At 37.2% G+C, this 26,423-nt stretch overlaps 1 protein-coding gene across 2 annotated transcripts in view; it reads left to right on the top strand.

The window, feature by feature from the left end:
• ITGA8 (integrin, alpha 8) overlaps positions 1-26,423 on the top strand; it is a 312,225-nt gene that overhangs the window by 43,987 nt on the left and 241,815 nt on the right. For both annotated transcript variants that reach the window (XM_006894290.1, XM_006894291.1), the window contains exons 3-6: positions 3,865-3,965; positions 14,088-14,211; positions 22,494-22,555; positions 23,786-23,831. In XM_006894290.1, the coding sequence (XP_006894352.1) occupies positions 3,865-3,965; positions 14,088-14,211; positions 22,494-22,555; positions 23,786-23,831 (333 nt within the window). The remainder of the gene's footprint in view (positions 1-3,864; positions 3,966-14,087; positions 14,212-22,493; positions 22,556-23,785; positions 23,832-26,423) is intronic.

The raw sequence follows: 26,423 nt of genomic DNA, 5'->3' as shown, positions 1-26,423 counted from the left end.
AGGTAAAATCATTGACAACTTCAGTCTTTTCTCCATCTATCATGGTGTTGCCTCTTGGCCTAGTGGTGAGGATCTTTGTTTTCTTGATGTTGAGATGTAAACATCATAATCCATATTGAATATTGTAGTTTTTGAGCTTCTGGAACAAGTGTTTCAAGTCCTCCTTGCACTCAGCATGCAAGGTTGTGTCATATGTATAATACAGGTTGTTGATGTCTCTTTCTCCAATCCTGACACCACATTGTTCTTCATAAAATCCATCTTCTCAAATGATTTGTTCAGCATACAGATTGATCAGATAGGGAGAAAGGATACATCTGTAATACTTACCTTTTTTTATTTTAAACTGTGCAGCAGCCATCATTAGTCGTAAAAGTGTCTATGCATACTTACACTATCTACTCTTTAAACGGACTTCTTTAAATGCTAAAGAGCAAGGATATAATTTAGTGACTAAGGTATACCTCATCCAAGCCATTGCATTTTCTTGGTTACAGAAAAATGATGTGACTGGATAAATTTGAATTGCTAAACTTTAGGTTAGTTGTAGCTAAGAGCAAGGGAGCTCTGGTGGTCTTGTGGTAAGAATCTGCACTGCAGTTCCAAAGGCATGAAGTTCAAATCTACCAGCTGCTTCTCAGAAAAAGGATGGGCAATCTCTTCTTATGCAATTACTGCCTCTGAAAACTCTCTGGAAGGTCAGCTGTGGGTTGGTTCTGACTTGATGGCACTCAGTAAGGACAACATTGCTTCCAACATGATGGTACACAATTACGACAACATTGCCTTTAAGTTGGAACCAACTCAAAGCTGAGCACTCACTGGGTTTCCAAAGCTGTAAATCACGTGGTAGGAGGCTGTCCATTTTTCACCTGGAGAGCTGCTGGGGGCTTTGAAAAACCAGAGAAGCTCAGCACAACTCTCCAGGGATCATGCCACCTATGTTTTCAGAAGATGCTCTCCAGACCTTTCATCTGGGTGGGTTCACCTTTCTACCCTTTTAGCTGGCAGCCAAGTGTGTTAATCATGCCCTGTGCCCAGAGACTCCTCAGCAGATATACCTACTGTTGTTGAGTTGATTTCAACTCATGGTGACTCTTTACTCGTGTTATAAGGCTGTAAATTGTTATGAAAGGAGACTAACTTTTCCATCCCTTGAGTGCCTGATGCATTTGAACTGCCAGCCTTCCAGTAAACCAACAAATACAGCATGAGGCCTGCAGGTCTCCTCAGTAAATATAGATCTGTGATATTATTCTCTATTTTGGTCCTTAGACTAACCATGGAATTAATGAAGTTCATTTGTTTGTGCTCTTGGCCCAGAAGAGATTTGTTGCTAAGGAATAACCCGTGGTTTGCATTTTTCATAACTTATTACACAGTCCAACTGCTAAGTTCCAAAAAGATGCCTCAGGAACTGCAAAGAAAAGACCGCATCATTTTCTCTAGCAAAGCCAAGCCGCACTTGGAACTGGCTTCTCTCTTTCCCCAGAATTCATTTCCTTCCTCACAGCGGCTTTTTCTTAAGTCACTTGGGATCTCCTTTATGTTTCAAGGCTTTATAACAGTCTAGGAATTTAGGGTCCACTAGAATGTTTTCTCCCAGTGCTTAATCAGAGACACATGGGCAATCTTGTTAGGTGTCACTAATTCCAATTCTGAGTGCCATGTCGCCCTAATAAGAATATATTACTTTTGCGTGAGGTCCTTCTTAACTTTTGGGCTTAGGTTGGGTTTCCAGAATTCTAATTAGGAGAGATTTGAAAAGTTATGAGTTTGAGTTGTATTGCTATGAGACGTCTGTAGGATCCATCTTTCCAGCTAATAAAACATGTTTTGTTCATTTATCTCATGTGATCTTCATGATTTTATTATTACCTGGGGAAAAGATATTCTTGGCCAAATTTTACAGATGAAGGAATTAAAAAAAAAAACACAAAACCAACGATTAAATGAATTACCCAAAGTCACACTGTTAATGGTGACAAGATGCTTCAAATCTGAGTTCTATGATCTTCCAGGCTGTGTAGACACAAGCAGACATGTTTATCTTTTCAATTTTATACTGTAAACTCTAAGCTGCTTCAGTTCTTTGCCAATGGTGTGCAGTCTGGGTGAAGATTTCCAGAACCTGGTACTTCTTTTTCCTTGCAAAGTTCAGAAACATCAAAAGGACAAAAATTTAAAAAGGAAACTAAGTGATTTTCTTCTAACATGTCAAAATGCAAATTTTAGGTTAAGATTGAGTATATATAATTTATTCTTAAAAGGAAAACAGTCTGTAATCACAAAGAAACTCTACTGAAGGCTTAATTACATGTATGTTTTGGCTTTGCTTAATAAGAACTAAGTTAATTTTCAAATGCACTTATTACAGAGTCAAAGAAGAAAAATAAGATACACACCAGGGGAAATGCATATAAATAAGACTCCACAATACACATGTCTTTAGAAAATCCACTATTATCAATGAAGTGCCTTCCAGTTAGACCAGAGTGACTAGAACCATGTGAGAAATAAAAAGAGAACTGGAAGAAAGATATCTGTTTTTTATTAAAACTTGAAGTCTCTTATAAGCTAGTTGAATTACTTCTCAGATTGCCCTCTCATACTGACATCTGCAAACATGGTCTATATGTATGTGTGTGCATGTGTGTGTACTTGTATGTACTCAAACCCACTGCCATTGAGTTGGCTCCAACTCATAGCAACCTTCTCAGAGTTTCTCAGAGGCTGTAAATCCTAACAAAAGGAGACTGTACTTGGCTTTGAACTACCAGAGACCTTTAGGTTAGCCATGCAACTGACTGTAGACTATACTATCAGAATACACACACACTTCGAAGATGTCCTATGTATGTGTATATACATATACATAAGCATTTATAATACTGTGTTAAGGTAAAACCATACAGCTCAGATGAAAGTCATGGTCTTCATCCCTCTTCTTGTTTAATCCATGCTGAGAATGCCTTTTTCTTTGCAGACTGGTGAAAAATCCACGTTTTGCTATTGAAAGTGATTTGGAATTTTTCTAGAGGAATTTTAGATTTGATACCTACCTACCTGTGGTTAAGGAATTTTTCTAGAGGAATTTTAGATTTGATACCTACCTACCTGTGGTTAAGGAATTTTTCTAGAGGAATTTTAGATTTGATACCTACCTACCTGTGGTTAACTGTAGCTTCAAAATCATTGCAGATTGTATTATTAACTTTACAGTATAATTCATCTATGGAAATGTAAAGTATTGAAAAAAATCTTTTAAGTATGAAATATCATGTTCAAATAGATATTTTTATTTGCTTGACATTTGTCTAAAGAAAGACATTTATAGCTTAGACTGAACAAAAGGAAACTGATCTTGAATGAAATTGGTTTTCCGACGACTTTTATTGTATTCACTCTTTCCCTCATCAATACTATTTTTATTATGTGGTGTCTATGAATGCAGAAAGTTTCTCTAGAAATAGTGTTTCTAGGCACTATTTCATTGCATTGGCCTCAGTATTTCACTAGCTTAGTTGCAATACTAATTTCCTTTAAGTAGGAACCAATTCATAGCTGACCCTCCAGTGGGTTTCTGAGTCTGTAGAACCCCTGAGAGGAGACTGCCCATCTTTCTCCAATGAGCTGTAGTGGATATGAATTGCCAGAGAGGCTCCTTTGCCTTAACCGTATAATAGGTTTTAATAGATTAAATCCTTTCGCCTTGTTTTCCTTCAACAATATATTAATTTATCTTTGTCCTTTGCATTTGCATATAAATTTTGGCATCAATTTGTACTGTAAAATTCTTGGTAGCTTATTTTAATGGACTGTCAAATTTTACAAATGATTAACAACTCGTATCCTTCTTGTCAGACAACAGGAAGATCAGAGTTAACGGAACCAAAGAACCTATAGAGTTCAAATCGAATCAGTGGTTTGGAGCAACAGTGAAAGCTCATAAAGGGAAGGTCGTGGTGAGTATGGGCTGTGTGTTGTGTTGCTTTAGAGTTCTAAGTATATGGAAATGTTCCAGTATTCATTTTCATGAAAATCTTTGCATGCCATACTTGTAAAATAAGCACCTTGGAAGAGGAATTTAGTGTTTAAAAGAATCAATTTTACTGTTTAAAGCTTCATATTGTTGTTCTTATGTACCTTTGAGTCAGTACTGACTCATAATTGATTTTTTCGCAGGTTTTCAGAGGTTATAAATCACATGGGAGGAGATTGCCCATTTTTCTTCTATGGAGTTAATGGTAGATTCAAACTATCTTTGCACTGTCAGTACATCTTCTTATCATTAAGCCACCAGAGGTCTTCGTTTAAAGCTATAAGATATAAAATGGTTTTGATTTCTCATATACACTGTTGGTGGGTTTGTAAAATGGTATAACCAGTCTGGATAACAGTTTGGCGTTTCCTTGAAAAACTGAATATAGAAATGCTATCAGACCCAGCTATTCCAATACAAGGAATATACCCCAAGGAAAATAGAACAGAGACACAATTGGAGACTTGTACATCAATATTCATAGCATTATTCACAATAGCAAGAAAATTGAAACAGGCCAAATGACCATCAACAAACAAATTAACTTAGAAACTTCAGTAAATCTATATGATGAAATGCTATGCAGCACTTAAGAGCCACAATTTTGAAAAATATTATATAACATGGGAGAGGCTAGAGAGCATTATACTAAGTGAACTAACTCAGTCAGAAGTTAGAAAAAGACAAATACTACATCAGATCATTATTGTAAAAATTAGAAGGATAACTAGTAAGATGTGGATAAAAGTCCAAAGGAGAAGGGGGGAGAGACAGCGGAGCTAAGGGTGAAGAGGGAGAGAAATCATGGGGTCACAGAATTTGATGAGCAGAGGAAAGAGGTGAAGGAATTAGAATAGATCTTATGGAGACCTGAAAAGACAGGTGACAGTGGACACAGATCAATAGTGATTAATTTTATAAAACACAGTGTATGGAAGTGAGTATATGAAACACAATATGAATAAATGTACTTTGTGAAACACAATGTACATAAGTGAAAAACAATTATACAAATTTTGTCTGCAAACCAATATAAAATTTTAAAAAGTAAAAAATATATTTTGAAAACGTCTGAGAAAAGTTGAAACATAAGAGCTAAGTGCTGGCAAGAAAATATGGTATTTCTTAAGACGATTTAAAGGACTGATTGAAATTTGACCAGGGAAATTGGCCTACTAACATTCTAAACCAAAACCAAATCCGTTTGTCCTTTCAATTTAGCTACAGGCCAGAATCCTGGTAGCGTAGTGTGTAACATAGTGAGCTGCTAATCAAAAGGCTGGCTGTTCATATTCCGCAGCTACTCTGAGATAGAAAGAATGGCAGTCTCCTTCTGTAAAGATTTACCATCTCAGAAACCCAGGGAAAGATTGCTGTACATGGGAACCTGTTCAATGGCATTGTTTGGGGTGGGCACTCTTGGTTGTTTTGATTTACTTTGTAAGAACAACAAGTAGATCTGCAAATGTTTATAGGAGCAGATTACCTTACGTTTCTTTAGAAAGTGGGAGATTTGAAACAATGAATGACCTTTCTTTCAGTTAGCAACTAAGTGTTTAAACACTTTGCCGTCAGAGTCTCAAAAAATTAACCTTTTGTAGCATCATTAATTCTTTTCAGAACTTACAGAAAAACTTTAACTTTTTTTTAACCTAATGAATATTTTGAGTTCATGAGTGTTTTCTAAGTAAAACCCATAAAATTTACTAAGTTAATAGACATTTTCTGAGTACTTAAATAATTTTCAAGTAAAAATATCCCTTCCAAGTGGATTCCTTTCTGCTTTAAAATGTTATGACTTTATCACTTTCTTCTCTAATTGTTCTTACCAATGTAAATGCTTAAATTCTTAAGAAATAAGCTATTGTATTATGCTGATCTGGGAATTTGTCTTTTAGTTTAGGAGCTTAAACTCTTGCTTGCTTTAATTTCCTTGTAACAAAAAAAGAAATAACTTTGGCTGTTGGGATTTGTTTAAAGCTATTTGAATTGTGATTGTACAAGAATATTATGTAAATATGTAAAGGAAATTCTGTTTTACTTGGCCTTGTAGTTAAACTCCAAGAGGCTTTGACATAAAACATGTAGTGTACGGAATATAGATATCCTTTTTTTCTAGTTACAAACTCAATCTTTACAATATAATTTCTATAGTCTTATATTTAGATTAATACTGTTTATAGACTCCATGAAAGTGGAAAAAAAATCCTTTGAAATCTGTTAGCCTGGCCACTAACTAAAAAAATCAGTGGTTCAAAATTACCAATGATCCCAAAGGTGAACAGTATAGCCGGCTATCAGTCTCTATAACGATTGTTGTTGTTGTTGTTTGGTGCCGTCGAGTCATAGACGACTCATAGTGACCCTATGAACGAACAGCCTGAGCACTGTTCATACATAGAGTTTCTGGAGGCAAGCCATTTCGGAAGTGGGTGCCGCTCCTGCTTCCCAGCTGTAATGATTAGTAGGCTTGAAGACTCTGTGAATCAGTTCTACTGTCACCTGTGTTGCAGTTGCTGTGAGTCAGAAATACCTCGATAGCAATGCACAGTGGGACCTGTTGGAGTTGACATTGAAGCCAAGTCCATATAATAATTGTTTGTTGTTATGTGCCGTCAAGTCGCTTGCGACTCATAGCGACCCTATGTACAACAGCCCTAAACTCTGCTCTGTCCTGTGCCAATCCCCCTGTCTCCGAAACGCCCTGTCCCAATTACCCAAGTCGCTGAATCAATCCACCTCATAGAGGGCCTTCCCCTCCTGTACTGTCCCTCCACCCTACCAAGCATGATGTCCCTCTCCAAGGACTGGTCCCTCCTTACAACATGTCCAAACTATGTTAGATGGAGCCTCAGAATCCTTGCCTCCAGGGAGCTTCCTGGTTTAACCTTTCCAGGATGAATCTGTTTGTTTTCTAGCAGTCCATGGTACCCTCAGTACTCTTCTCCAGCACCACAACTCAAGGGCATCAGTTCTCCTGCCATCCTCCTTAGTCACTGTCCAACTCTCTGATGCATAACAAGTGATTGCAAAGACCATGGCCTTTATCAGATGCACCTTAGTCTCCAGAGTGACACCATTGCTCTTCAGTACTTTCCCATGGCAATACGTCTTCTAATTTCCTGGCTACTGGTGCCGAGAGTGTTGACTGTGGAGCTAAGCAAACTAAAGTTGTAAACAATCTCAATCTCTTCACCATCCATCTTGATACTGCCAATTGGTCCAGTGGTGAGAATCTTTGTCTTCTTGACATTGAGCCTCAATCCATATTGAAGGCTGCAGTCCTTGACCCTCTGCAGAAAGTGCTTCAGGTCCTCCTCAGTTTCAGCAAGCAGGGTTGTGTCATATGCATAGCGCAGATTGTTGATGGATCTTCCACCAATCCTGACACCAGCCTACCAGATAATCTGTTCTGCATACAGGTTGAAAAGGTATGGAGACAGGACACATCCCTGGCATATGCCCTTCCCAATTGTCCATGTAATAATAGAGGTTAAAAATTCTTTTTGACTGCTGTATTAATTTTTTTAAAGTTTTGACTATCTGAAATATATAATTGTTGGTCATGTAATCAGTGTTTGGAGAAACCCTCAAAACCATTGGAAACAAAATAGTATACCTATTGGCTCCTGTCTCCATACCTTTTCAATCTATATGCAGAACAGATCATGGGGGTTGGGGGAAGACTGGGCTTTATGATGAGGAAAGTAGCATCAGGATTGGATGAAGATTCATTAACAACCCACATTATGCAGATGACACAGCCTTGCTTGCCAAAACTGGGTAGGACCTGAAGTGCATGATGCAGAAGGTCAAGGACTGTAGTCTTCAATATGGATTAAAGCTCTCCGTCAAGAAGACAAGGATTCTCACCACTGAGAGATGGAGAAGAGACTTAGGTTGTTAACAATTTCACCTTGCTCAGATCACTCTTGGCACCAGTAGTCAAGAAATCAAAAGAATAATTGCTCTAGGGAAAACTGCTGTCAGGGACCTCTACAAAGTACTAAGGATTACCGATGTTAATCTATAGACTAAGGTGCACCTGATTCAAGCCATGGTCTTCACAATTACTTAGTATGGATCAGAGAGCTCGACAGTGACTAGAGTTGACAGAAGAAGAATTGATGCCTTTGAATTTTGGTGCTGGAGAAGAGTATTGACAGCCAAGAGGACTGCAAAGAGAACAGACAGGTTTATCCTGGAGAGGGAGAGATCAGGCTGCTCCTTGGGAGCAAGGATTTTGAAGCTTCATCTCACATACTTTGGGCATGTAACCAGGAGGGACCAGTCCTTGGAAAAGGACATCATGCTTGGAATGGTGGAGGGACAGCACAGGAAAGGAAGATCCCAGATAAAATGGATTGACACCATGACTGGGGCAATGGGAGTAGGTGTTTCAGAGAAAGCCTATCTCAGATTATGGCAAGGTTCAGAGCTATCGTACATAGATGCCCACTATGAGTCGCAAGCAACTCAATGGCACTTAACAGCAACAACAACATTCATAATTTTAAAAATGGTTAGTTTTTGGAATGTTTGCATTTTCTAAGTTGAATAATAAGAAATAATATGTCTATTCCTAGTTAAACTTGCTTCTCTGAGTGATAAATATTAGTATAACACAGAATTAAATTTAGTCCTTTGGTAACAATCATTAAAACTTCAAATGCAGCCTATAAAGTATCATTTTGGACATCTGAATATCAACCTGTGCACATTATTTGGTTTAGGTCAAAACTTAACTATTACTCAGACTCAGAAACTCAAACTCCCTTGCCATTGAGTCAGAAGCCACAGACCTCCTGCAGATTTTCAGAGGCTGTACATCACATAGAAAGCAATGACCCATCTTTTTCCCAAGGAGGAGTTGATGGATTTGAATTGCCCACCTCTGGGTTGGCTACACAACTTCCTGATCAGTGGCTGGTAGATTTTGACTTTCAGAGAGGTGCTAACTTTAGTTTGAATGAAGTACTGCTCCTGATGGACTAGGCAACAAAAACTCTCTATAATTATTACCACATAAACAGAATATATATATATATATATCTCAGCAGTAGGAAAGTGCTGAAATGAAATTTCATGACATTAAAATGTCCTTTGGTGAGAAGGAAGGTAAAACTATTTGGTAAAGTATGTGGGCTGTTTGGGCTAAAGCATTCATTGCCCAAGTGCCTTCTGCTTTTCATATTACAACCTTAGACTGAATTTATTCACCAGATTACTTGTGAGTTTACTAAGCTATGGGATGGTTGCAACTCAACACGGTACACAATAGCACAACAAGTTATACATTGGACTAAATGATCAAGAGCACATTTGAAATCACAAAAGAACTTTGAAATTGAAATCTGTCCTTAGCTCTGCACTAAATAGGTAAAGCATATAGCACATTTGACCTAGTAGAAGAGAAGTTAAAAAGAAATAAATAGCTTATGGATTGCATCTCTCACTAGCAAAATTAGTGCTATTCAGTTTGCTTAAATAGGATTTCATGTTTTCCATTTCAGCTATCATACTCATTTGCTTATGTTAGAATATAAGCTTGTAAGGAGGGACTTGTCTTTAAAATTCCACAGTGCTGGGCTTATTCTGTGGCTGGCCTAGAGGCTCCTGTGAGTGGTTCTAGAAGTTGGTGTCGCCTGTCTTCATAAGGGTCATGCAAGGAAAGTTTTTGGTTTGTGTTACTGGTTTTTTCTATCCACAAATGGGTGTCAGCTGGCTAAACTTTTGTCTGATTTAGCCAACAATGACCCAATGGTGAAGAGTCTACTGGATTTATCATAGTCAACAGCATTTGTTGAGCATGCCTTTTTTTTTTAATATTGTTTTAATTTAAATTATTGTTTTAATTTATATTTTAATCAAAGTTTATAGAGAACTTAGGTTTCCATTCATTCATTGTTGCACATTTTCTTCCCTGCCTATCCTGGCCTGCCCCCCAACCCCAGTTTGCTTTTCTCTTTGAAAAGAAAAAAAAAATCTTTCATTGTTATACAATACCACCCCCACCCCAGTTCACTTTACTATGCAATTCTTATTCTGGACTCTTGTCATACAAATATACCTAATCATATAGTCCTTTTAAACAGTTCTCTCCCTCATCAGTTTCAATGCAGTGTACATTATTATTCCTTCTTTTCTTAGTTTGCCCCTAGCCCCAATGTCAGTCCGGTTTAATAACAGTGGCATTATGCAGTCAGTATATGTCCTTTTGTGACTGAGATATTTCACTTAGCATAATGTCCTCCAGGGTCACTTATTTTGCATAATATTTCATTAGTTCCTTGTATTTCAATGCTGCATAATATTCTATGGTGTGAATATATCACAACTTCTCTATTCATTCATTTGTTGATGGGCACTTGGTTGTTTCCAACAAAGCAACAATAAACATGAGTGTGCATATATCTGCTTGGTGGCAATTTTGGGCATGTCTTTAAAATACTGTTGTGCTGGGCTAAGTCTGTAGCTGGCCTGGAGGCTCCTGTGGAGTGGTTCCACTTTAGAAGTTGGTTTCTTGCATTAATTAACTAATTCATTCATTAGTGTTTGTATGAACATTCTTTAAGTTATACAGCAGTTGTTTGTCTGTTTGCTGAACTGAATAACTTGGAGTTACTGTGATGCTGAACACTGTGCCATACTTGTGTCAAATATCATAATGGCTACCCATTATGGACAGTGTTGAGAAGAGCTTCAAGGTTGATTCAGGTGTGTAAGCCAGAATAGCATCCACTTCCTAAGCCAGATGCCTCTGGAAACTCTATGAGCATAAAGGGATGATGTTAATTACAGAACAGTGTTCAGGTCTTTTGCTTATAGTGTCCCTATGAGTAGTATTCCACTTGATGGCACTTAACCACTAGTGTTGTTATATTTTGAAGGAACATTTTTCTGCTTTGTACCTCACTCTGTCAATTTGCTATACTGAGGTAATCTGGGTTTGCTGTGATGCTGAACCTTCTGCCATTGGGCTGTCAAATGTCATAATGGTTTCCCATGTGGGCAGTGTTTGGTGGAGCTCCCAGTTGTAAAACAGATTTGGAAGCAGGAGTGGTATGCACTTTCTAAATCACATGCCTATGGAAACTCTACGAACTTGGAGAAATGACAATAATTATAGAAAAGCATTAGGTCTTTTGTTTATAGAGTCGCTATGAGTCATGCCCAACTCAAGGGCAATCAACAAGAACAACAAGAAGGAGGGACTCAGAGAACACTTGGAGCATGTACCACTTTCTTTTCTTACTGTTGTTTATTTCTGTTCCTTACGTTTCTGATGTTAGGTAAAATAATTTAGAAACATTATCTTTTTCCCCCAACACAATATATTCCGACAGTGACGTTATAAAGCAGAGTAACAGTGCTAAATTATAAAGCCTAGATGAGGCATCAAGTAAGTTTCATAAATGCACAAGGCACACAACTAGCAATAATTTGGGATAGCAATTTCTTGTTGTTGTTAGGTGCCATAGAATTGACTATGACTCAGTGGCCCAGTGACCAACAGATCTAAAACTTGCCCTATCCTGCTCTGATATGTTGAACACATTATTATAGTCACTGTGTCAATCCATCTTGCTGTTTCAGTAAAATAAAATTTTCTTTCAATTCTTACCCATTTATTTGAATTTTTACCTACACTAAGTGAAATTTTATTACATATATCTTTGTTGTACTTATTTTTAATGCAAACTACTGTGTTAAATATGTAGATATTCAAATATATGCTAAAGGCCTCTGATGGGCCAACAAGTGTCTGTGTCTATGTTCCATTATTTATCGTGCTGTATGTGAGTCAGTAATATGCACAGATTATTCTATTCCTTGCCCTTTAGTTTTTTTACATCCTAGTTTTAAGAAGACATTTCACAACAACAGTTTTAAGAAGACATTTATGGAATAATATAGATAGCTCTCTCAAAAAAGATTGTCTGAAGTCCTTGGAATTTATCTCAATAAATTTCTCCATTGTCAGCAGAATCATTCCAGGTTATTAGTGTCCCCACAGGCTGTCTTTAATGTTCTTATAATAACACTCTTTCTTCATCTCTTGTAAAATTGCTAAAACAAGCATAATGTTGTGTTTTTGTTTTTTTTCTTCTTTTTTTACTTTCAGTTATGCTGTGAATAAAAACTACTAAATGGAAAGTAAATTCAAGAAGACTGTGATTAAGGGGTAGCATGTCTAAACAAAAAACCTTGGTCCTCAGGGCTAAGGTTTATATCACTTAGACAGGCTGAAGTCCCGCAATGAGTTCTGTAAACATTTTAAATCTATAGTTGCAGATATATTTCAATCAAGATCTGTTGCCATTCTACATATGCTTGCTTACAACATTCATATATATTACCTTCCACCAATTATAATCTGAGATTATTTCATTTGTCTTCTGTTTAGTGGACTCCTTTGAGATTATACTACTGGTTTGCCTCATTCCTGAATGATTGCCTTTGTTTTGTCTTTATGCTGTTTAAAATTTAATAAAAGAGTCTTTATAGGAAAAAACCCCCAAAACCTATGAGCTACATACATCTTCAGTGATAAATCAGAGGAATTCACAAAACAGAGGTTTATAAACTTGTCTGTATCTTTTGAATGAAAAGAATGATATTGTTTCTTAACTAAAGCAATGATTAGACAAAGAACTTCTCATTTGAATAGACTATGCTCTTAAAATAGTCATTGTTTTTATGGAAGTCCAACTTTTATAAAAGAAAACACACATTCCTTGCTTTTAGGAACTATTTCCTTTCATTTACTTTGATTTAAAATCCTGTAGGAAAGACTCATTCCTTTGCATATGTTTAATTTACTCTGATTTTATAGTGCATTAAAAATTGGCCTTTGAAGTTTCATTAACTCTGACTACCAAGGTACTCATTAACATTCTAGATGCCAATTAATTCACCTAACAATTTCACATAATTTTCCACAAATTAGTGTACATTGATCATATTTAAAAGAAAATATAGCATGAGGATACTACACCAAAAGTATATTTACTCTACACCCACTCACTTCACTCTTATCAGAAAAAATAGAAAACAAAATATGTGAATGAAGGTATGGAGAAATTGGAACCCTTATGCTGATGGGAGAATAAAACTATGCAATCTCTATGGTAAACAGTTTGGCAGTTAATAAAAATGTTAAACATAGAGTTTTTATATGATGACCTAAGGATGCCATTCCTGGTTAGAAACACCAAAGCTCAAACATATTTATCTAACAAAATCCATTGCAACATTATTAAAAATAAGGGTACACTTTGCAGATATTGCTGCTTTGGTTCTAGACATTAAAGCAACTATCACAGTAAAACCAGTCATGTTAATTATTTTCCTTTCTCAAGGCATATAAAGGCTGTATTTACACTGTTCTGCAGTGTATAAAGTGCATGATAACACTATGAAAATGTTTAAAATAGTGTGAGAATTACCAAAGTGTTTCAGGTATGAAATAAGCACATGCTGTTGGGGAAAAAAATCAGCACTAATAAATTTGCCTGAAGCAAGGTTATCACAAACTGTTAATTCATTAAGAAAGGGGGGAAAGGGTGTTATCTGCAACGTGCAGTAAAGTGGAAAACAATAAAACAAGATAACTTGTAACTAAACAATCTATATGTCCATCAGTCAATGAATGGGTAAAAAAAAGTAGTATATACATATAATGGAATATTATTTACCCATAAAAAGGAAATGAAGTTCTTGTACATGCTACAATATGGTTAAGCCTTAAAACATGCTGAGTGAGAAAGATCAGGCACTGAAAGAACAAGTAGTGCATGATCCCAATTACATAATAAGTCTAGAATAGAAGAGCCCATAGAGACAAGTTTGTCAGTAATTGCCTGGGCAGAGAAAGAGAAAAAGTGCAGAGTGGGGAGTCATTGCATATGGAGTACTGAATTCCTTTTTGGGATGTTATAAATGGTGGAAATGAATAGTGATGTTGGTTGCACAACATGATGAATAATAATATGAATACAATAAAAATACATACTTATTTCTACATGTCTTCTATGTTTAATAGGCTTGTGCCCCATTATATCACTGGAGAACTCTCAAACCAACACCAGAAAAGGATCCAGTAGGCACTTGCTATGTGGCAATTCAGAATTTCAGTGCATATGCTGAGTACTCTCCTTGTCGGAACAGTAAGTTGTTTTCATATCTTGAAACTGAAATTTAACTGAAGAGCTTTTCTGCTGCAGGCAGGAGTGCAGTCAAGCTTAAGATGTTATTATAGCATTACATGCGAAAAGGGATAAGGTAAAGGTTATTAATAGTTTTTATAGAATGTCTTATTGTGGCATGAGTCATTGATTCTACTGATCCTCATCTAAATTTTAGAAAATTCTTCTATTTCATAAACTATAAAAAGTTTGGCTGCAATGGGAGGGTGGCCAAGTCTGATTTTTAAGCACTTCGTAAAGGAGAACTGTCTCCATCAATAATAGCCATAGCAGCAACAGATAGCTGCTTGGTCACACATGCCACCCTCCATGGGCCTGCACCGATTTCCACAAATTATCGGGTTCACTATTCATTGTTGACTCAAAGGCTTTACTTACAGTTGTGAGATTTATAAGGGAAAAGGTTGGGGAGAGGCACAGACAAAGAATTTCTCATGATGCAAGTCCAGATTTAGTGCAGAAGTCTTAAGCCAGTTAATAGCAAAACACAGTTCTTTAATTTATTCAGCAGCACAAAACCAAGGAGCCTCAAATTTCCTCAATAATCCAGAAAACTTAATCTAAGAGCACTAACAAGTCAGCCTTTCCTTCAATCATCCAACAAGCAAAACCTTTAACTATGATCAGAACAAATGCAAGAAGACTAAGCTAAACCTTGTCACAGTCTCTTCACAGCAATGCCACGTTCTCTTCACAATCTCTCCAACACCTTCATTGCTGGGGTACCTTACAGTGTAGAAAGCTCTCTTTCTCAGTTGTTGATGATTTTTAAGACATTTGCCCTCAGTTAAGATAGCTGGAGATCGTGCCCTCATATTGGAGGCTAACAAAATGGCTAGAAAAGTAAATATTTAAGATTTCTGATATCACATATACCTTGTAAGCGGAATTTTCTAATTCCTCATTTTTTTGTTTCAACTCCCAATTATTCTTTAGAATCTGTGCTCTGTGCTCTAAAGAATGATGACTGCTTACTTTCTAATTGCACACATGATGTTAATTAGTTTTTTAGTGTGGAGTCACTTTTGGTAAAAGCTTTCTATTTAACTATGTTCTCAGTTACTGTTGCTTTATTTGGTAGTTGTATACTCAGGTTTTCTGCAGATGCACTTGTCAAGATTTTTAATTTCTGTTTAAAAAACCTAGCTATCTAATAAATAAATAAATAGATAGATAGATAAATAAATAGATAAATTTATATAGTTCTATACTGTATGATCAGAACAGACTCATAGTTGACCCTCCAGCAGGTTTTCAGAGCCAATTAATCACAAGGGAGAGATTGCCTATCCTTCTCCCATGGAGCAGCAGCTGATGGCTTTAAACCACATGCCTTTGGAATTGAAGCACAATTTCCTACCACTAGGTCACCAGAGCTCATTATGTTGTTGTTGTTATGTGCCATCGAGTCACTTGCGACTCACAGTGACCCTACATACAACAGCCCTAAACTCTGCTCTGTGCTGTGCCAATCTCACTGTCTCTGACACACCCACTTCGATTACCACAGTCACTCAATCCTGCTCATGGAGGGCCTTCCCCTCCTGCACTGTCTCACCACCCTCCCAAGCATGACGTCTTTCTCCAAGGACTGATGCCTCCTTGCAACATGTCCAAAGTATGTCAGACAAAGCCTCAGAATCCTTGCTTCTAAAAACCAGCCTGGTTTAACCCTCTCTAGGATGAACTTGTTTTCTTAGTAGTCCATGGTACATTCAATACTCTTCTCCAGCACCACAGCTCAAAGGCATCAATTCTCCTTCTATCCTCCCTAGTCACTGTCCTACTCTCTGATGCATAACAAGTGATTGCAAAGACCATGGCCTGTATCAGACGCACCTTAGTCTCCAGAGTGACACTAATGCTCTTTAGTACTTTGAAGAGGTCCCTAACATCAGACTTTCCCATCACAATACATCTTTTAATTTCCTGGCTGCTGGTGCCAGGAGTGTTGACTGTGGAGCCAAACAAACTAAAACTGGGAACAACATCAATCTCCTCACCATCCATCCTGATGCTACCAACTGGCCCAGTGGTGAGAATCTTTGTCTTCTTGATATTGAGCCTCAATCCATATTGAAGGCTTCAATCCTTGACCCTCTGCAGCAACCACTTCAGGTCCTCCTCAGTTTCAGCAAGCAGGATTGTGTCATCTGCATAATGCAGATTGTTGATGGATCTTCCACCAATCCTGATACCACACTTCTCCTCATAGAGCCCAGCCTCCTGGATAATCTGTTCTGCGTATAGGTTGAAAAGGTATAGAGATAGGACACATCCCTGGTGTACAACCTTCCCAATTTTGAACTTTGCAATGTTTCCTTGCTCTGTTCTGATGATTGCCTCCTGGTCCAAGTATAGGTTTCGCATTAGCACAATCAAGTGTTCTGGGATTCTCATTCTTCTCAGTCAGCCACAATTTGTTATGATCCAGACAGTCAAACACCTTTGCATAATCAATGAAACACAGACAGCCATTCCTGTGGTATTTCCTGCTTTCAGCTAAGATCCATCTAACTTTAGCTACAATATCCCTAGTACCACGACCCCTTCTAAACCCAGCCTAGGCTTCTGGCAGTTCTCTGATGATGGGCTGTTCCAGTCATTTTTGGAAAATCTTCAGCAGAATCTTGCTTGCATGTGAAATCAATGATATTGTTCTATAATTTCCACACTCTGTTGGATCACCCTTCTGTGGAATGGGAACAAATATAGATCTCTTCCAGTCAGTTGGCCAAGTGGTTGTTCTCCAGGTTTCTTGGCATAACTTGGTGAGCACATCCAGGGCCGCATCTGTTAGTTGAAATACCTAAATTGGTATACCATCTACTGCTGGGTCCTTATTTTTTGCTAATTTCTTCAAAGCAGCTTGAACTTCTTCCTTCACCATATGCCCTAGCTCATATGTTGCTTCATTAAATTCTTCTGTGTCTGCCAATTCCTTTCGATGCAATGACTCAGGATATTCTTTCCATCTTCTTTTAATACTTCCTGGATCATTTAATATTTTGCCTAAAGAATTCTTGATTATAGCTACTTGAGGTTTGAATTTGTTCTTCAATTCCTTGAGCTTAAGAAATGCTGAGTGAGTTTGGCCCTTTTGATTTTCTGACTCTAACTTCTTGCACATTTCATTGTAATATTTTACTTTGTCATCATGTGCTGTGCATCATATATTCTATCTATCTATCTATCTATCTATCAATATCACAGACAACTCAATGGCACATAACAACAATTACATACTATAACAGGTTTGGAAGCAGGAGTAGCATCATTTTCTAAACAGCATGACTCCAGAAACTCTATGAACTTTGATAAATGTCGATAGTTGTAGAGGAGCTTCAGGCCTTTTTTGATTAGGCCACGGTCTTGCCAATTACTTGCTATGCATCAGAGAGCTGTTCAATGACTAAGGATAACAGAAGAGGCAATGTCTTTGAGTTGTGGTGTTAAGAATAATCTTGAGCATACCATAAACTGCCAAAAAAAAAACCAAACCCCAAATAGGTCTATCTTGGAGAGGGTGAAACCAAGTTTCTCCTTGGAGGATAGGATTTTGAAGCTGCTTCTCACATACTTTAGGCATGTGGCCAGGAGAGACCAGTCCTTGAAAAGGGACATAATGCTCAGAAGGATGGAGGCACAGCGCAAGAGAGGAAGACTCAATGAGATTGATTGATACAGTAACTGGGGCAATGGGAGTTAGTGTGTCAGAATTAGTGAGACTGGCTCAGGACAGGGCAGATTCAGAGCTACTGTACACAGGGTCACTGTGGATCGGACATGACTTAACATAACAACACATAACAACCACAATTATAAGTCTTATTTGGCATTTTTAGAATTCTTTCACCTGACATTTTAGGCAAGTCTAAGAGCACCATCAGCATCTCAGGACAGGGAAGGCTTCAGTGCTGCTGTACATATGGTCACTATGAGTCATAGGCAATTTGACGATGTATAACAACTATATGATGTCAGGTATGTAAATAAAAATAAAGTTAGGTAAGAGAGTAAATAGTAACATGGTTCTGCCAGGGAGAAGCTCTTCAGACAGTGTAATGAGAATGTCTTCTTTTATGTAAAGACTTTTGGAGAAGAGAAGTAAAAGTAGGGGAGGGAAGAAATGCCTTGTCAGGCAACAGCCAGAAAGTGGCTTATTTCACATCATACTCCATTCAAGGTGCAGTGGTGCTGGAATAAGTAAAAGACTAATATTATTAAGATAAAGGTAAGAGTAAAATTACAGCAGATGTATAACCAACAGAATCCAAGACTTACTCAGAAAATTAATAGCAAAGTCGAGTTTCAATGCTAATCATGCTTGTGCTTATTCTTATTGAATTTCTCAGATTTGCAAAAGATGCTTCCCCATAACAGTAAAGACTCATGGGTAAAAGGACAGGCTTATCATTCACCTGCTTTCTACCTGAGTTCTTTCTACCTGAGCACCATGTTCTCCCAGCTAAAATCGAGTCTGATGGTTTATGAAGTTTATCACTGCTTTTTGTCCTGCTTTTTTGCCCGATATGGGAGCAAAAGGTAGAATATGGAGTCTAGATTAGTAGGGGAAAAAGCTGGAGTGTGAACTATTTGAGCCTGTTTAATAGTTTTCTAAATAAAAAGAATAGCTTGACCAAAGTTAAAAGAACTTCTGTTGAGCTGCAACACTGCTCAACAAAATGCCAAGTCCTCTTTCAACTCTACGGAACACCCCTGGTTTTCACATACTGCTGTCTCTCTCTTACTGCCACCACCAGTCCTTTTCCCCTCCCTAGATCATCTGAGGAGCAGACTTCCTGCTCTCATAAGGAGTCCACAGTTCAATAACACAAAGCCAGCTTGTTATTGAGCACGTGGTCAGCATCACAGAACCAGGATATCAGCAATATTATTTTCAAAAGAGAGTGCTGGTAACTCCATACCCCAAAACCAAACTAGCTTGGATCCCATGAGCAACATAGGCATCAATCTGTTCTTTCAATTTAATGACATGCATATAGCTCTATGACCATAATTTAGGCAGGAGATGGTTCCCACACAATCTTCCATTCTGCTCTGGAAGTTTAACCAATAAATGTCAGGAACTGTTCAACCTGATTCCCAGGACTGGGAGCTCACACCAAGATTTAGCTTACTCTGGGGCTTAACTGTACAATGATGTATAGTTATGCTGAAGTTTCAGAGGAAAGATTTCTTCGACTCTCACCAATTAAAATTTAAAGAGAAAAAGAATCTTCTTTTAAAAAATAATCTCTTATAACTGATGCTTAACATGTTGTTGTTAGATGCCATTGAGTCGTAGACGACTCATAATGTCCCTACGAACGAAAGGCCTGAGCACTGTTCATAGAGTTTCCGGAGGCAAGCCATTTCGGAAGTGGATGCCACTCCTGCTTCCAGGCTTGTTTTAATCAGAAAGCTTGTAAGTCTTTTCTCAGTGTTGTTAAATGCTGTTGATTCAGAACTGACTAAACAATGACCTTCCAGCAGAGGCTGTAAATCACCTGGGAGGAGTTGACTATCTTTATCCTGTAGAGCAGCTGGAGGACTTGAACTGTCTGCCTTTGGGTTGGCAACACAGCTCCTTACCCACTAGGCCACCAGAGCTCCCTATTTTCTCAATAAACTTTATGAAAAAGCCAGTATTTCATGGTAGACTTTAAGATTCTTATTTCAGAACAAAATAATGCCAGAGAATGATTACCTTCTTTCCTTTTGAATTGTATATACTATCAAAAGTAAAAAAAGTCTGACTTGAGTTTTCGAAGAGAATTGTAGAAAAGTTTGTTTAATAATTTCTGTTTTTCCAGGTTACACATGTTAACCTAGTAAGATAACACATATTATTCTAGATTTTTGTATGTGTATGAATATTTATACTCATTAATTTCTAGAATATTGGTACTTAGACATTTGAAGCTGTACAGATAAGTTTTCAGGGAATTTTATAGTATTCTTAACTGGAAACCACAAAACAAAGCTACAAATAAGGAACAAATTTTGTTAAAATGCAATGCATTAGGTAGGAAAGTATTTTAAAACAAAAAAGAGCGTGACTGTAAAAATTGTTGACAACAATACTAAAATTAGCCCAATATTACTCAGCGGAAAGAATGCACGTTCTAGGAAAGGCCAGCACCAACACAAAACGCTTCTGAAACAAGCACTTGCCTGGCCCATAAATTTTTCCTGTGTTGATGGGCATTTCCTCTCCTGCCCTTGGATTTTAGTTTCCATACTGAACATCCTGATAAGAAGTCAGTGACTATTTACACACATATTTCACTGTATCCTGGTTCAAATTCCCTCTCGGAACCACACTTTGGTTGTCACTGAAGTATTTCAGAATAACTTCTTTGAAGTACAAGTTACAAATAGTAAATACTTGGTCCTAATGCCCTAGAGAATTTTTTTGACTGGATCTTTAGGACTCATATGAGGTTCTCTCAGTAGTTTAAAAAAATTCTGTATAATAAGCTGCTATTGGATATTCAGTTGATGAGTTGTATTGGAATGAATCCAGAATAAACCTTAGTGGGAGATTTTCTCATTTTTGGACACTGGTATTGCAATGTCCTTGTGAGATTAATCGTGACAGGAAATGCAATTTCCTTGTTTATCTAACTTATAATAGAGTGATTAAAATGGACTTCCTAATAATGACCCACCACCTGTGGTCAAGCTGATGTTGATTTATGGTACCCCGTGTGTGTCAGGGTGGGACTGTGTTCCATACGGTTTCCAATTGTCGATTTTTTTTGGCAGTAGATCACCAGACCTTTCTTCCAAGGTGACTCTGTGTGAACCTGAATCTCTGATCTTTCTGTTAGCAGCTGAATGTGTTGTTTTACCACCATGGGACTCTGATTTCCCAATAGAAGAGACCAAAGCCTCTGTCATGGGGATCAATTCCAACTCTTGGTGACTCTTTAATCAAGTTTTTGAGATGGCAACTATTTATGGGAGGAGACTTTCTCCAGGGGATAGGCTGGTGGATTTGAACTGCCAACTTTTCGATTAGCAGTTCAGCATGTTACACACTATGCCACCAGTACTCCTAACTAGTGCTGTGTACCGTAGAGTTGGAACCAACCCATAGCTGACCCTCCAGTGGGTTTTCGGGAGAAGTTAATCACAAGGGAAGAGATTGCCCATCCTTTTCCTGTGGAGTGGCTGGTGGCCTGGAACCCTGTGCCTTCGAGATTGCAGTGCAGCTTCTTGCCACTAGGCCACCAGAGCTCCCTAACTTTCTGTTGTTGTTGTTGTTAAGTGCCTTCAAGTCGCAGGCCACTCATAGTGACCATATGACCAAAAGTCCTGGACACCTCCTGTATAACTTTTGTCCTTTTTCCAGGTTCATAGGGTTTCCAGAGTGTAGAGAGACTCCAGTCCCCAAGCCTCGTGAAGGATTTTACGCTAGGGCCTGGAGCAGGCTCCACCCCACCCTTACTTACTCTTACTCTAAGCGTCAGGGCTGCCCATCCACGTTTGAAGGCCAAAAAGGACAGTAACACACAACACTAAAAACCCCAGAAACTTTCTAATAGGTACTTTAAAACTGAAACCCTCATCAGCATCTCTTGCAGAAAGTGTCCACACAGGTGATCACATTAAGCTGTCTTTTTCCCCCCTTCCTTCTTCAAGGCATTTTCAGTTAGGAAGACATGCCTGCTTACATGCAGGGAGAGCAGGCAAGTATAGACACATTACTACAATGGAAAACTTGGAACAACATGGTTTTACATAGTAGGAAAATGGAGATTTTATACCTTCCAACAAATGTTAATTGTAAAACCCAATATAGTAGCTTCATAGGGTGCTATGCATATGGGTCATTTTGTAGTATCACTTTAGTAGTTAGACCATGGAAATAGATCATAGCATTAAATTATTGGTAGTGGATTTTGAAGATTACTATAAAACACATTGAGAGCTCTTGTGGCCTATTGGGTAAAGAGTTGCAGTGCTAATCTACAGGCAGGTGGATCAAATCTACCAGCTGCTCTTCAGAAGATGGACAGTCTCTTGTAGTGCCATTTATAGACTCTGAAAAGCCACTGGAGGGTCAGCTATGACTTAGTACCAACTCAAAGGCAGTGAATTGTTTTGTTGATAAAATACATATTCCTCATTCGTTTTAGAAATCTGTGAAGAAAACAACAAGAATGCCCTGGGTTGATTATAAAAATAGATCTTGGGAATGGTGACATTACGTTTCTGTATTTTGATCATTACAGGCAATGCTGATCCTGAAGGCCAGGGTTACTGCCAAGCAGGATTTAGTTTGGATTTTTATAAGGTAATTTTTTTCCTGTTGAAGCTTATATATAAAACAACTATTTTGCCCGTGTAATTTTTTTTCACTCTCTACTTCTCACTTTGATACCGACCCTTCAAAGAAAAATATTTTTTTAAACAGAACCTTATCTAGCCTGTTTTGACAACTTAATTTTTCTATTTGCATTTTATTTTTATTAAAATAATACATTCTGATATGATTTTCACATAGTAACTTGCTAAATAGTTCAGAAATATGTATGGGAAAAAGTATCCATTTTTCTTTCTACGCCTCATTTTAAAGTAAACCTTCAGAAAAAGGATGGATGACTTTTGTCTCTTAAAAGATCACAAGAATCAATATCTTTTTCATCTTATCCAAAATAGAATTAATATTGTTTTGAAAATTCATATAACCTTTTTGCAAGATTACAGAGGTGTCTTTTAAGAACATAGAGGGAGAGATTTATCAATGAAGTAACTAAAAATTTTCATCAACATAAGAGCTGCTTTATGCTCTATCCGTGTCTGAGTATTTTCCCCTACTTTAAAGATACTGGATATGTAATGTGGATCTCTAAGTGGAAGAGAAAATGTTTATGTCTGCAAGACAGAAATTTTTGTTCTCCCTCCTGGGAAGGAGGTAAGTTGCAGATGTATGAAGAAAGAAAGAAAAAAAAAAAAAGAATAGGCATTTCTGTGGCCTTGAGATAAATTGGAACAGGATTTCATTTTATTGCAAACTCTGAAAAGACTATGTCTGCTAAATTATATAGCATTAAACATGTAGATGCTTTGTTTACATAAGGCAGTGCCAAAACCCTCAGTTTATGTATTCTCAAAGGAGAGAATACAACTTCCCTAAATTAAGTCAAATTGAAATGATTTAACCTGATCACACACTAAAAAAGAAAAAGAAAAAAAACGAATAGGAAATATTCTATGTCTTCAGACTGTAGAAAAACTTAAAAAACAACAACAACAAATAACAACCAACCAACACACAAAACAAAACAAACCCAAGATCAAACTGATTTCATAATGATTCTTCTGGATGAAGTAGGACTGCCCTATAGGGTATCAAAGGTTGTAAATCTTTATAGAAACATGCAACCAATAGGAATTCCTTTTTAAAGAAATTTATTCTCTTTAAAAAAAATAAAAATTGTTAGAACAGTGCTAACATAATAATTTATCATTTTTGAAAAAGATTCTGTTTTCTCTCCCAATTGTTACTGTTTTTGTTTTCTAGAATGGCGATCTTATACTAGGAGGACCTGGAAGTTTTTATTGGCAAGGTATGTTCTACTTACGTATGGTGCTTGCTAGTCAACAGGGAGATGAGGCAGAAGTCACATCAAATGTTAGTGCTAATTTTTTTATCACTTTAAATTTATTTCCATGTTTCTAGTTTCTCAAATGAATAAAACATTATTTTAGCTTGCATTTTATGCTGAAAATGATCTTCTCAAATACTGTTGAAACTTAGCAAATCATTTATTTGGTAAGTATAAATGATATGACTTCATGTTATATGCTGGATCTACAGCAATGCATGCAAAAGCAGACTTTCCTCCTGCCTTCACAAAGTTGATACACAGTCATTCATTGAGCATTCACGTGAGTACATGAGAAATTCCAGCCGCAATATAGACTATAAAGAGAAGGTCTATCGTGATGGGGCTAGAAAGGAGGAGCCTGCCTTCTCTGGGATGGCTGCGTACAGGTTTATGCTTTATACTTTGATCTTAGATCCAGGTAGAGCGGAACACAATCTGGGCTCAGCATACAGAGCTGTGAACCTGTACAGGACAGCATCTTCCCTCTGAGAACGTATTTTTTTAAAAATTCAGCAGCAGCTGTAGTCAACTATTTAGTTAGAAAGCGAGCTGAAATCTGAGCACTGAAGTCAAACTTAACTAGGCAAAGAGGAGAGGGCCTATGTGCAAATAATCCATGGTATCAGACAATGTTATGAGAGTGAGGGTGGAGGAAGACAGTGTGTCCGGAGTCAGGAGAGCACTGAGAGGGAGTGCTGGAAGGACATGCAGGCATGCAGAGCAAAGGGTAGTCGATTTTGTCTTTGTTCTACAAACAATGGAAAATTAGTGGTAGATTTTAAGAAATTTAAAGGATTTTTTTTCTAGAATAAAAATTTGTTGTTTGTCAAGAATATTGAGAAACATTTAGGAAAATTTTGTGCATGGGGTGCTATAATCAAATTTGTATTTTACAAAAGTGTGGTCTTGTTATATTTTGGATAATGAATTACAAATTGGCCATTATTGGCGACCTAGTTATAACATATAAGTTAACTAGTTATAAAATCAAGTTAGGATATTTGCTTCTTAGTGTGGTGATGGGAAAAACTGAAGAGACATCTGACAGATACTTTAGGGAAGAAATTACCATCTTAGATGATGGATTGGATATTGCAAAGAGTGAAGGCAAGGTGACAAACATGCTTTCTGATATTGGCAACTAATTGCATGGTTAGTTGTAGGTGACATTACTCTATGATCTAGAGAGAACTGGCAGAGAAGTAGGCTTGGAGTGGGGGGAGAAAGGGAATATTATTCATTTTCTGAATGGTGAGAAATTTCAGGGGTTTCTGTGTATTTGTGTGTGTGTAGTTAAGCTCATAGACAGTATATAGGCTCAGATATATATTTTAATCCCCTAATATTGATGGCAACAGACATGAGTATGATTGGAATATCTAAAGAGTGAGTATAGGAAATGTATAGAAATGTAGACCCACCCTTAGGCTACAAAGTTTGGAACAGTGATAGAGTAACATCTTAAAGAGGTGAGTGATTGAAGAAAGATGACTTTATAAAAAATATTTTTTTAATGGAAGAGACCTAATCATGTTTAAAAGCCAATTAGACAGACCAAGGAGAGGAAGGCATGTGATTAAATTTTATATGCAAGTACAGTGAAGTTTAATTAAAGCACATGTGGTTATTAACAGTGAATAACGTTTAAGCCTTCAACATTTCTTTTCAAAGCATAATATATCTTAAGCAGATGGAGATAATATAAAAATGATTTTAATGTTTAAATATTTTCATCTAATTCACTTGATTAATTTCACATAATTCTTTCCTTACATTGAAAAACTATCAGATGCAGATGGTTTGCTGAAAATTAGCCTTAGCAAGTGTATATAGAAGAATTTGTCTAAGATAAATAAACTAAACTTTTTATTTCAGCCTAATTATTGTAGTGTTTATAGAAGCAACTAAAGGAAACAAGCAAACAAAGCAGAAGATAGAGTGGTATTTTGCCTTCACCCGGGGCTGAATGCCAGAGAAAATTGGCAAGTTCTACAGACGTTGCTCATAAATTCATATCTCAGCACCAGTGTTTTTACATTGAAACTATCAGTTCAGGTACAGCCACTTGGAGTATTTATGATGTGGTTTGCCAGTGTTGTTCTTTTTTGAACCTCAACTCAAATGGAAAGACTGTGGAATTATATGAGAATTCCCAAGGAAGAACTTGGCTTTAAAACTAATAGTAAATGTTAGTCCAGATGAACTTTTGCAAATACTTCTTGCTAAGAATGTAATATCACACTTCTCCTTTAGATGTCCATATTGAGTATGATGCATGTAAATTGTAGAGAAGAACTGACTGTATCTTTTCAATACTTGCCTGCTCTAGTACAATTAATTTTATGTCAAGATTTCTGATAGAGACCTTATTTGGGAGATGTTAGCTGAAGTTCTTATTGCATCTATATTAATTTACATAACTTCAGAGTTTGGGTAGGAATTTTTTTTAAAATCTGGATTTTACTAGTCCGTGTAGCTTTCCATTATCATAGTTTCATCCTCCGTAGATACATTTCAGAATAAAAAGTAAATGGTTCAGTAATTATATAA

This window comes from Elephantulus edwardii, unplaced genomic scaffold (assembly GCF_000299155.1).
Source record: "Elephantulus edwardii isolate Elephantulus edwardi_28Jun2011 unplaced genomic scaffold, EleEdw1.0 scaffold00139, whole genome shotgun sequence".
Lineage (NCBI taxonomy): Eukaryota > Metazoa > Chordata > Mammalia > Macroscelidea > Macroscelididae > Elephantulus > Elephantulus edwardii.
This window is presented reverse-complemented; position numbering and strand designations above follow the sequence as displayed.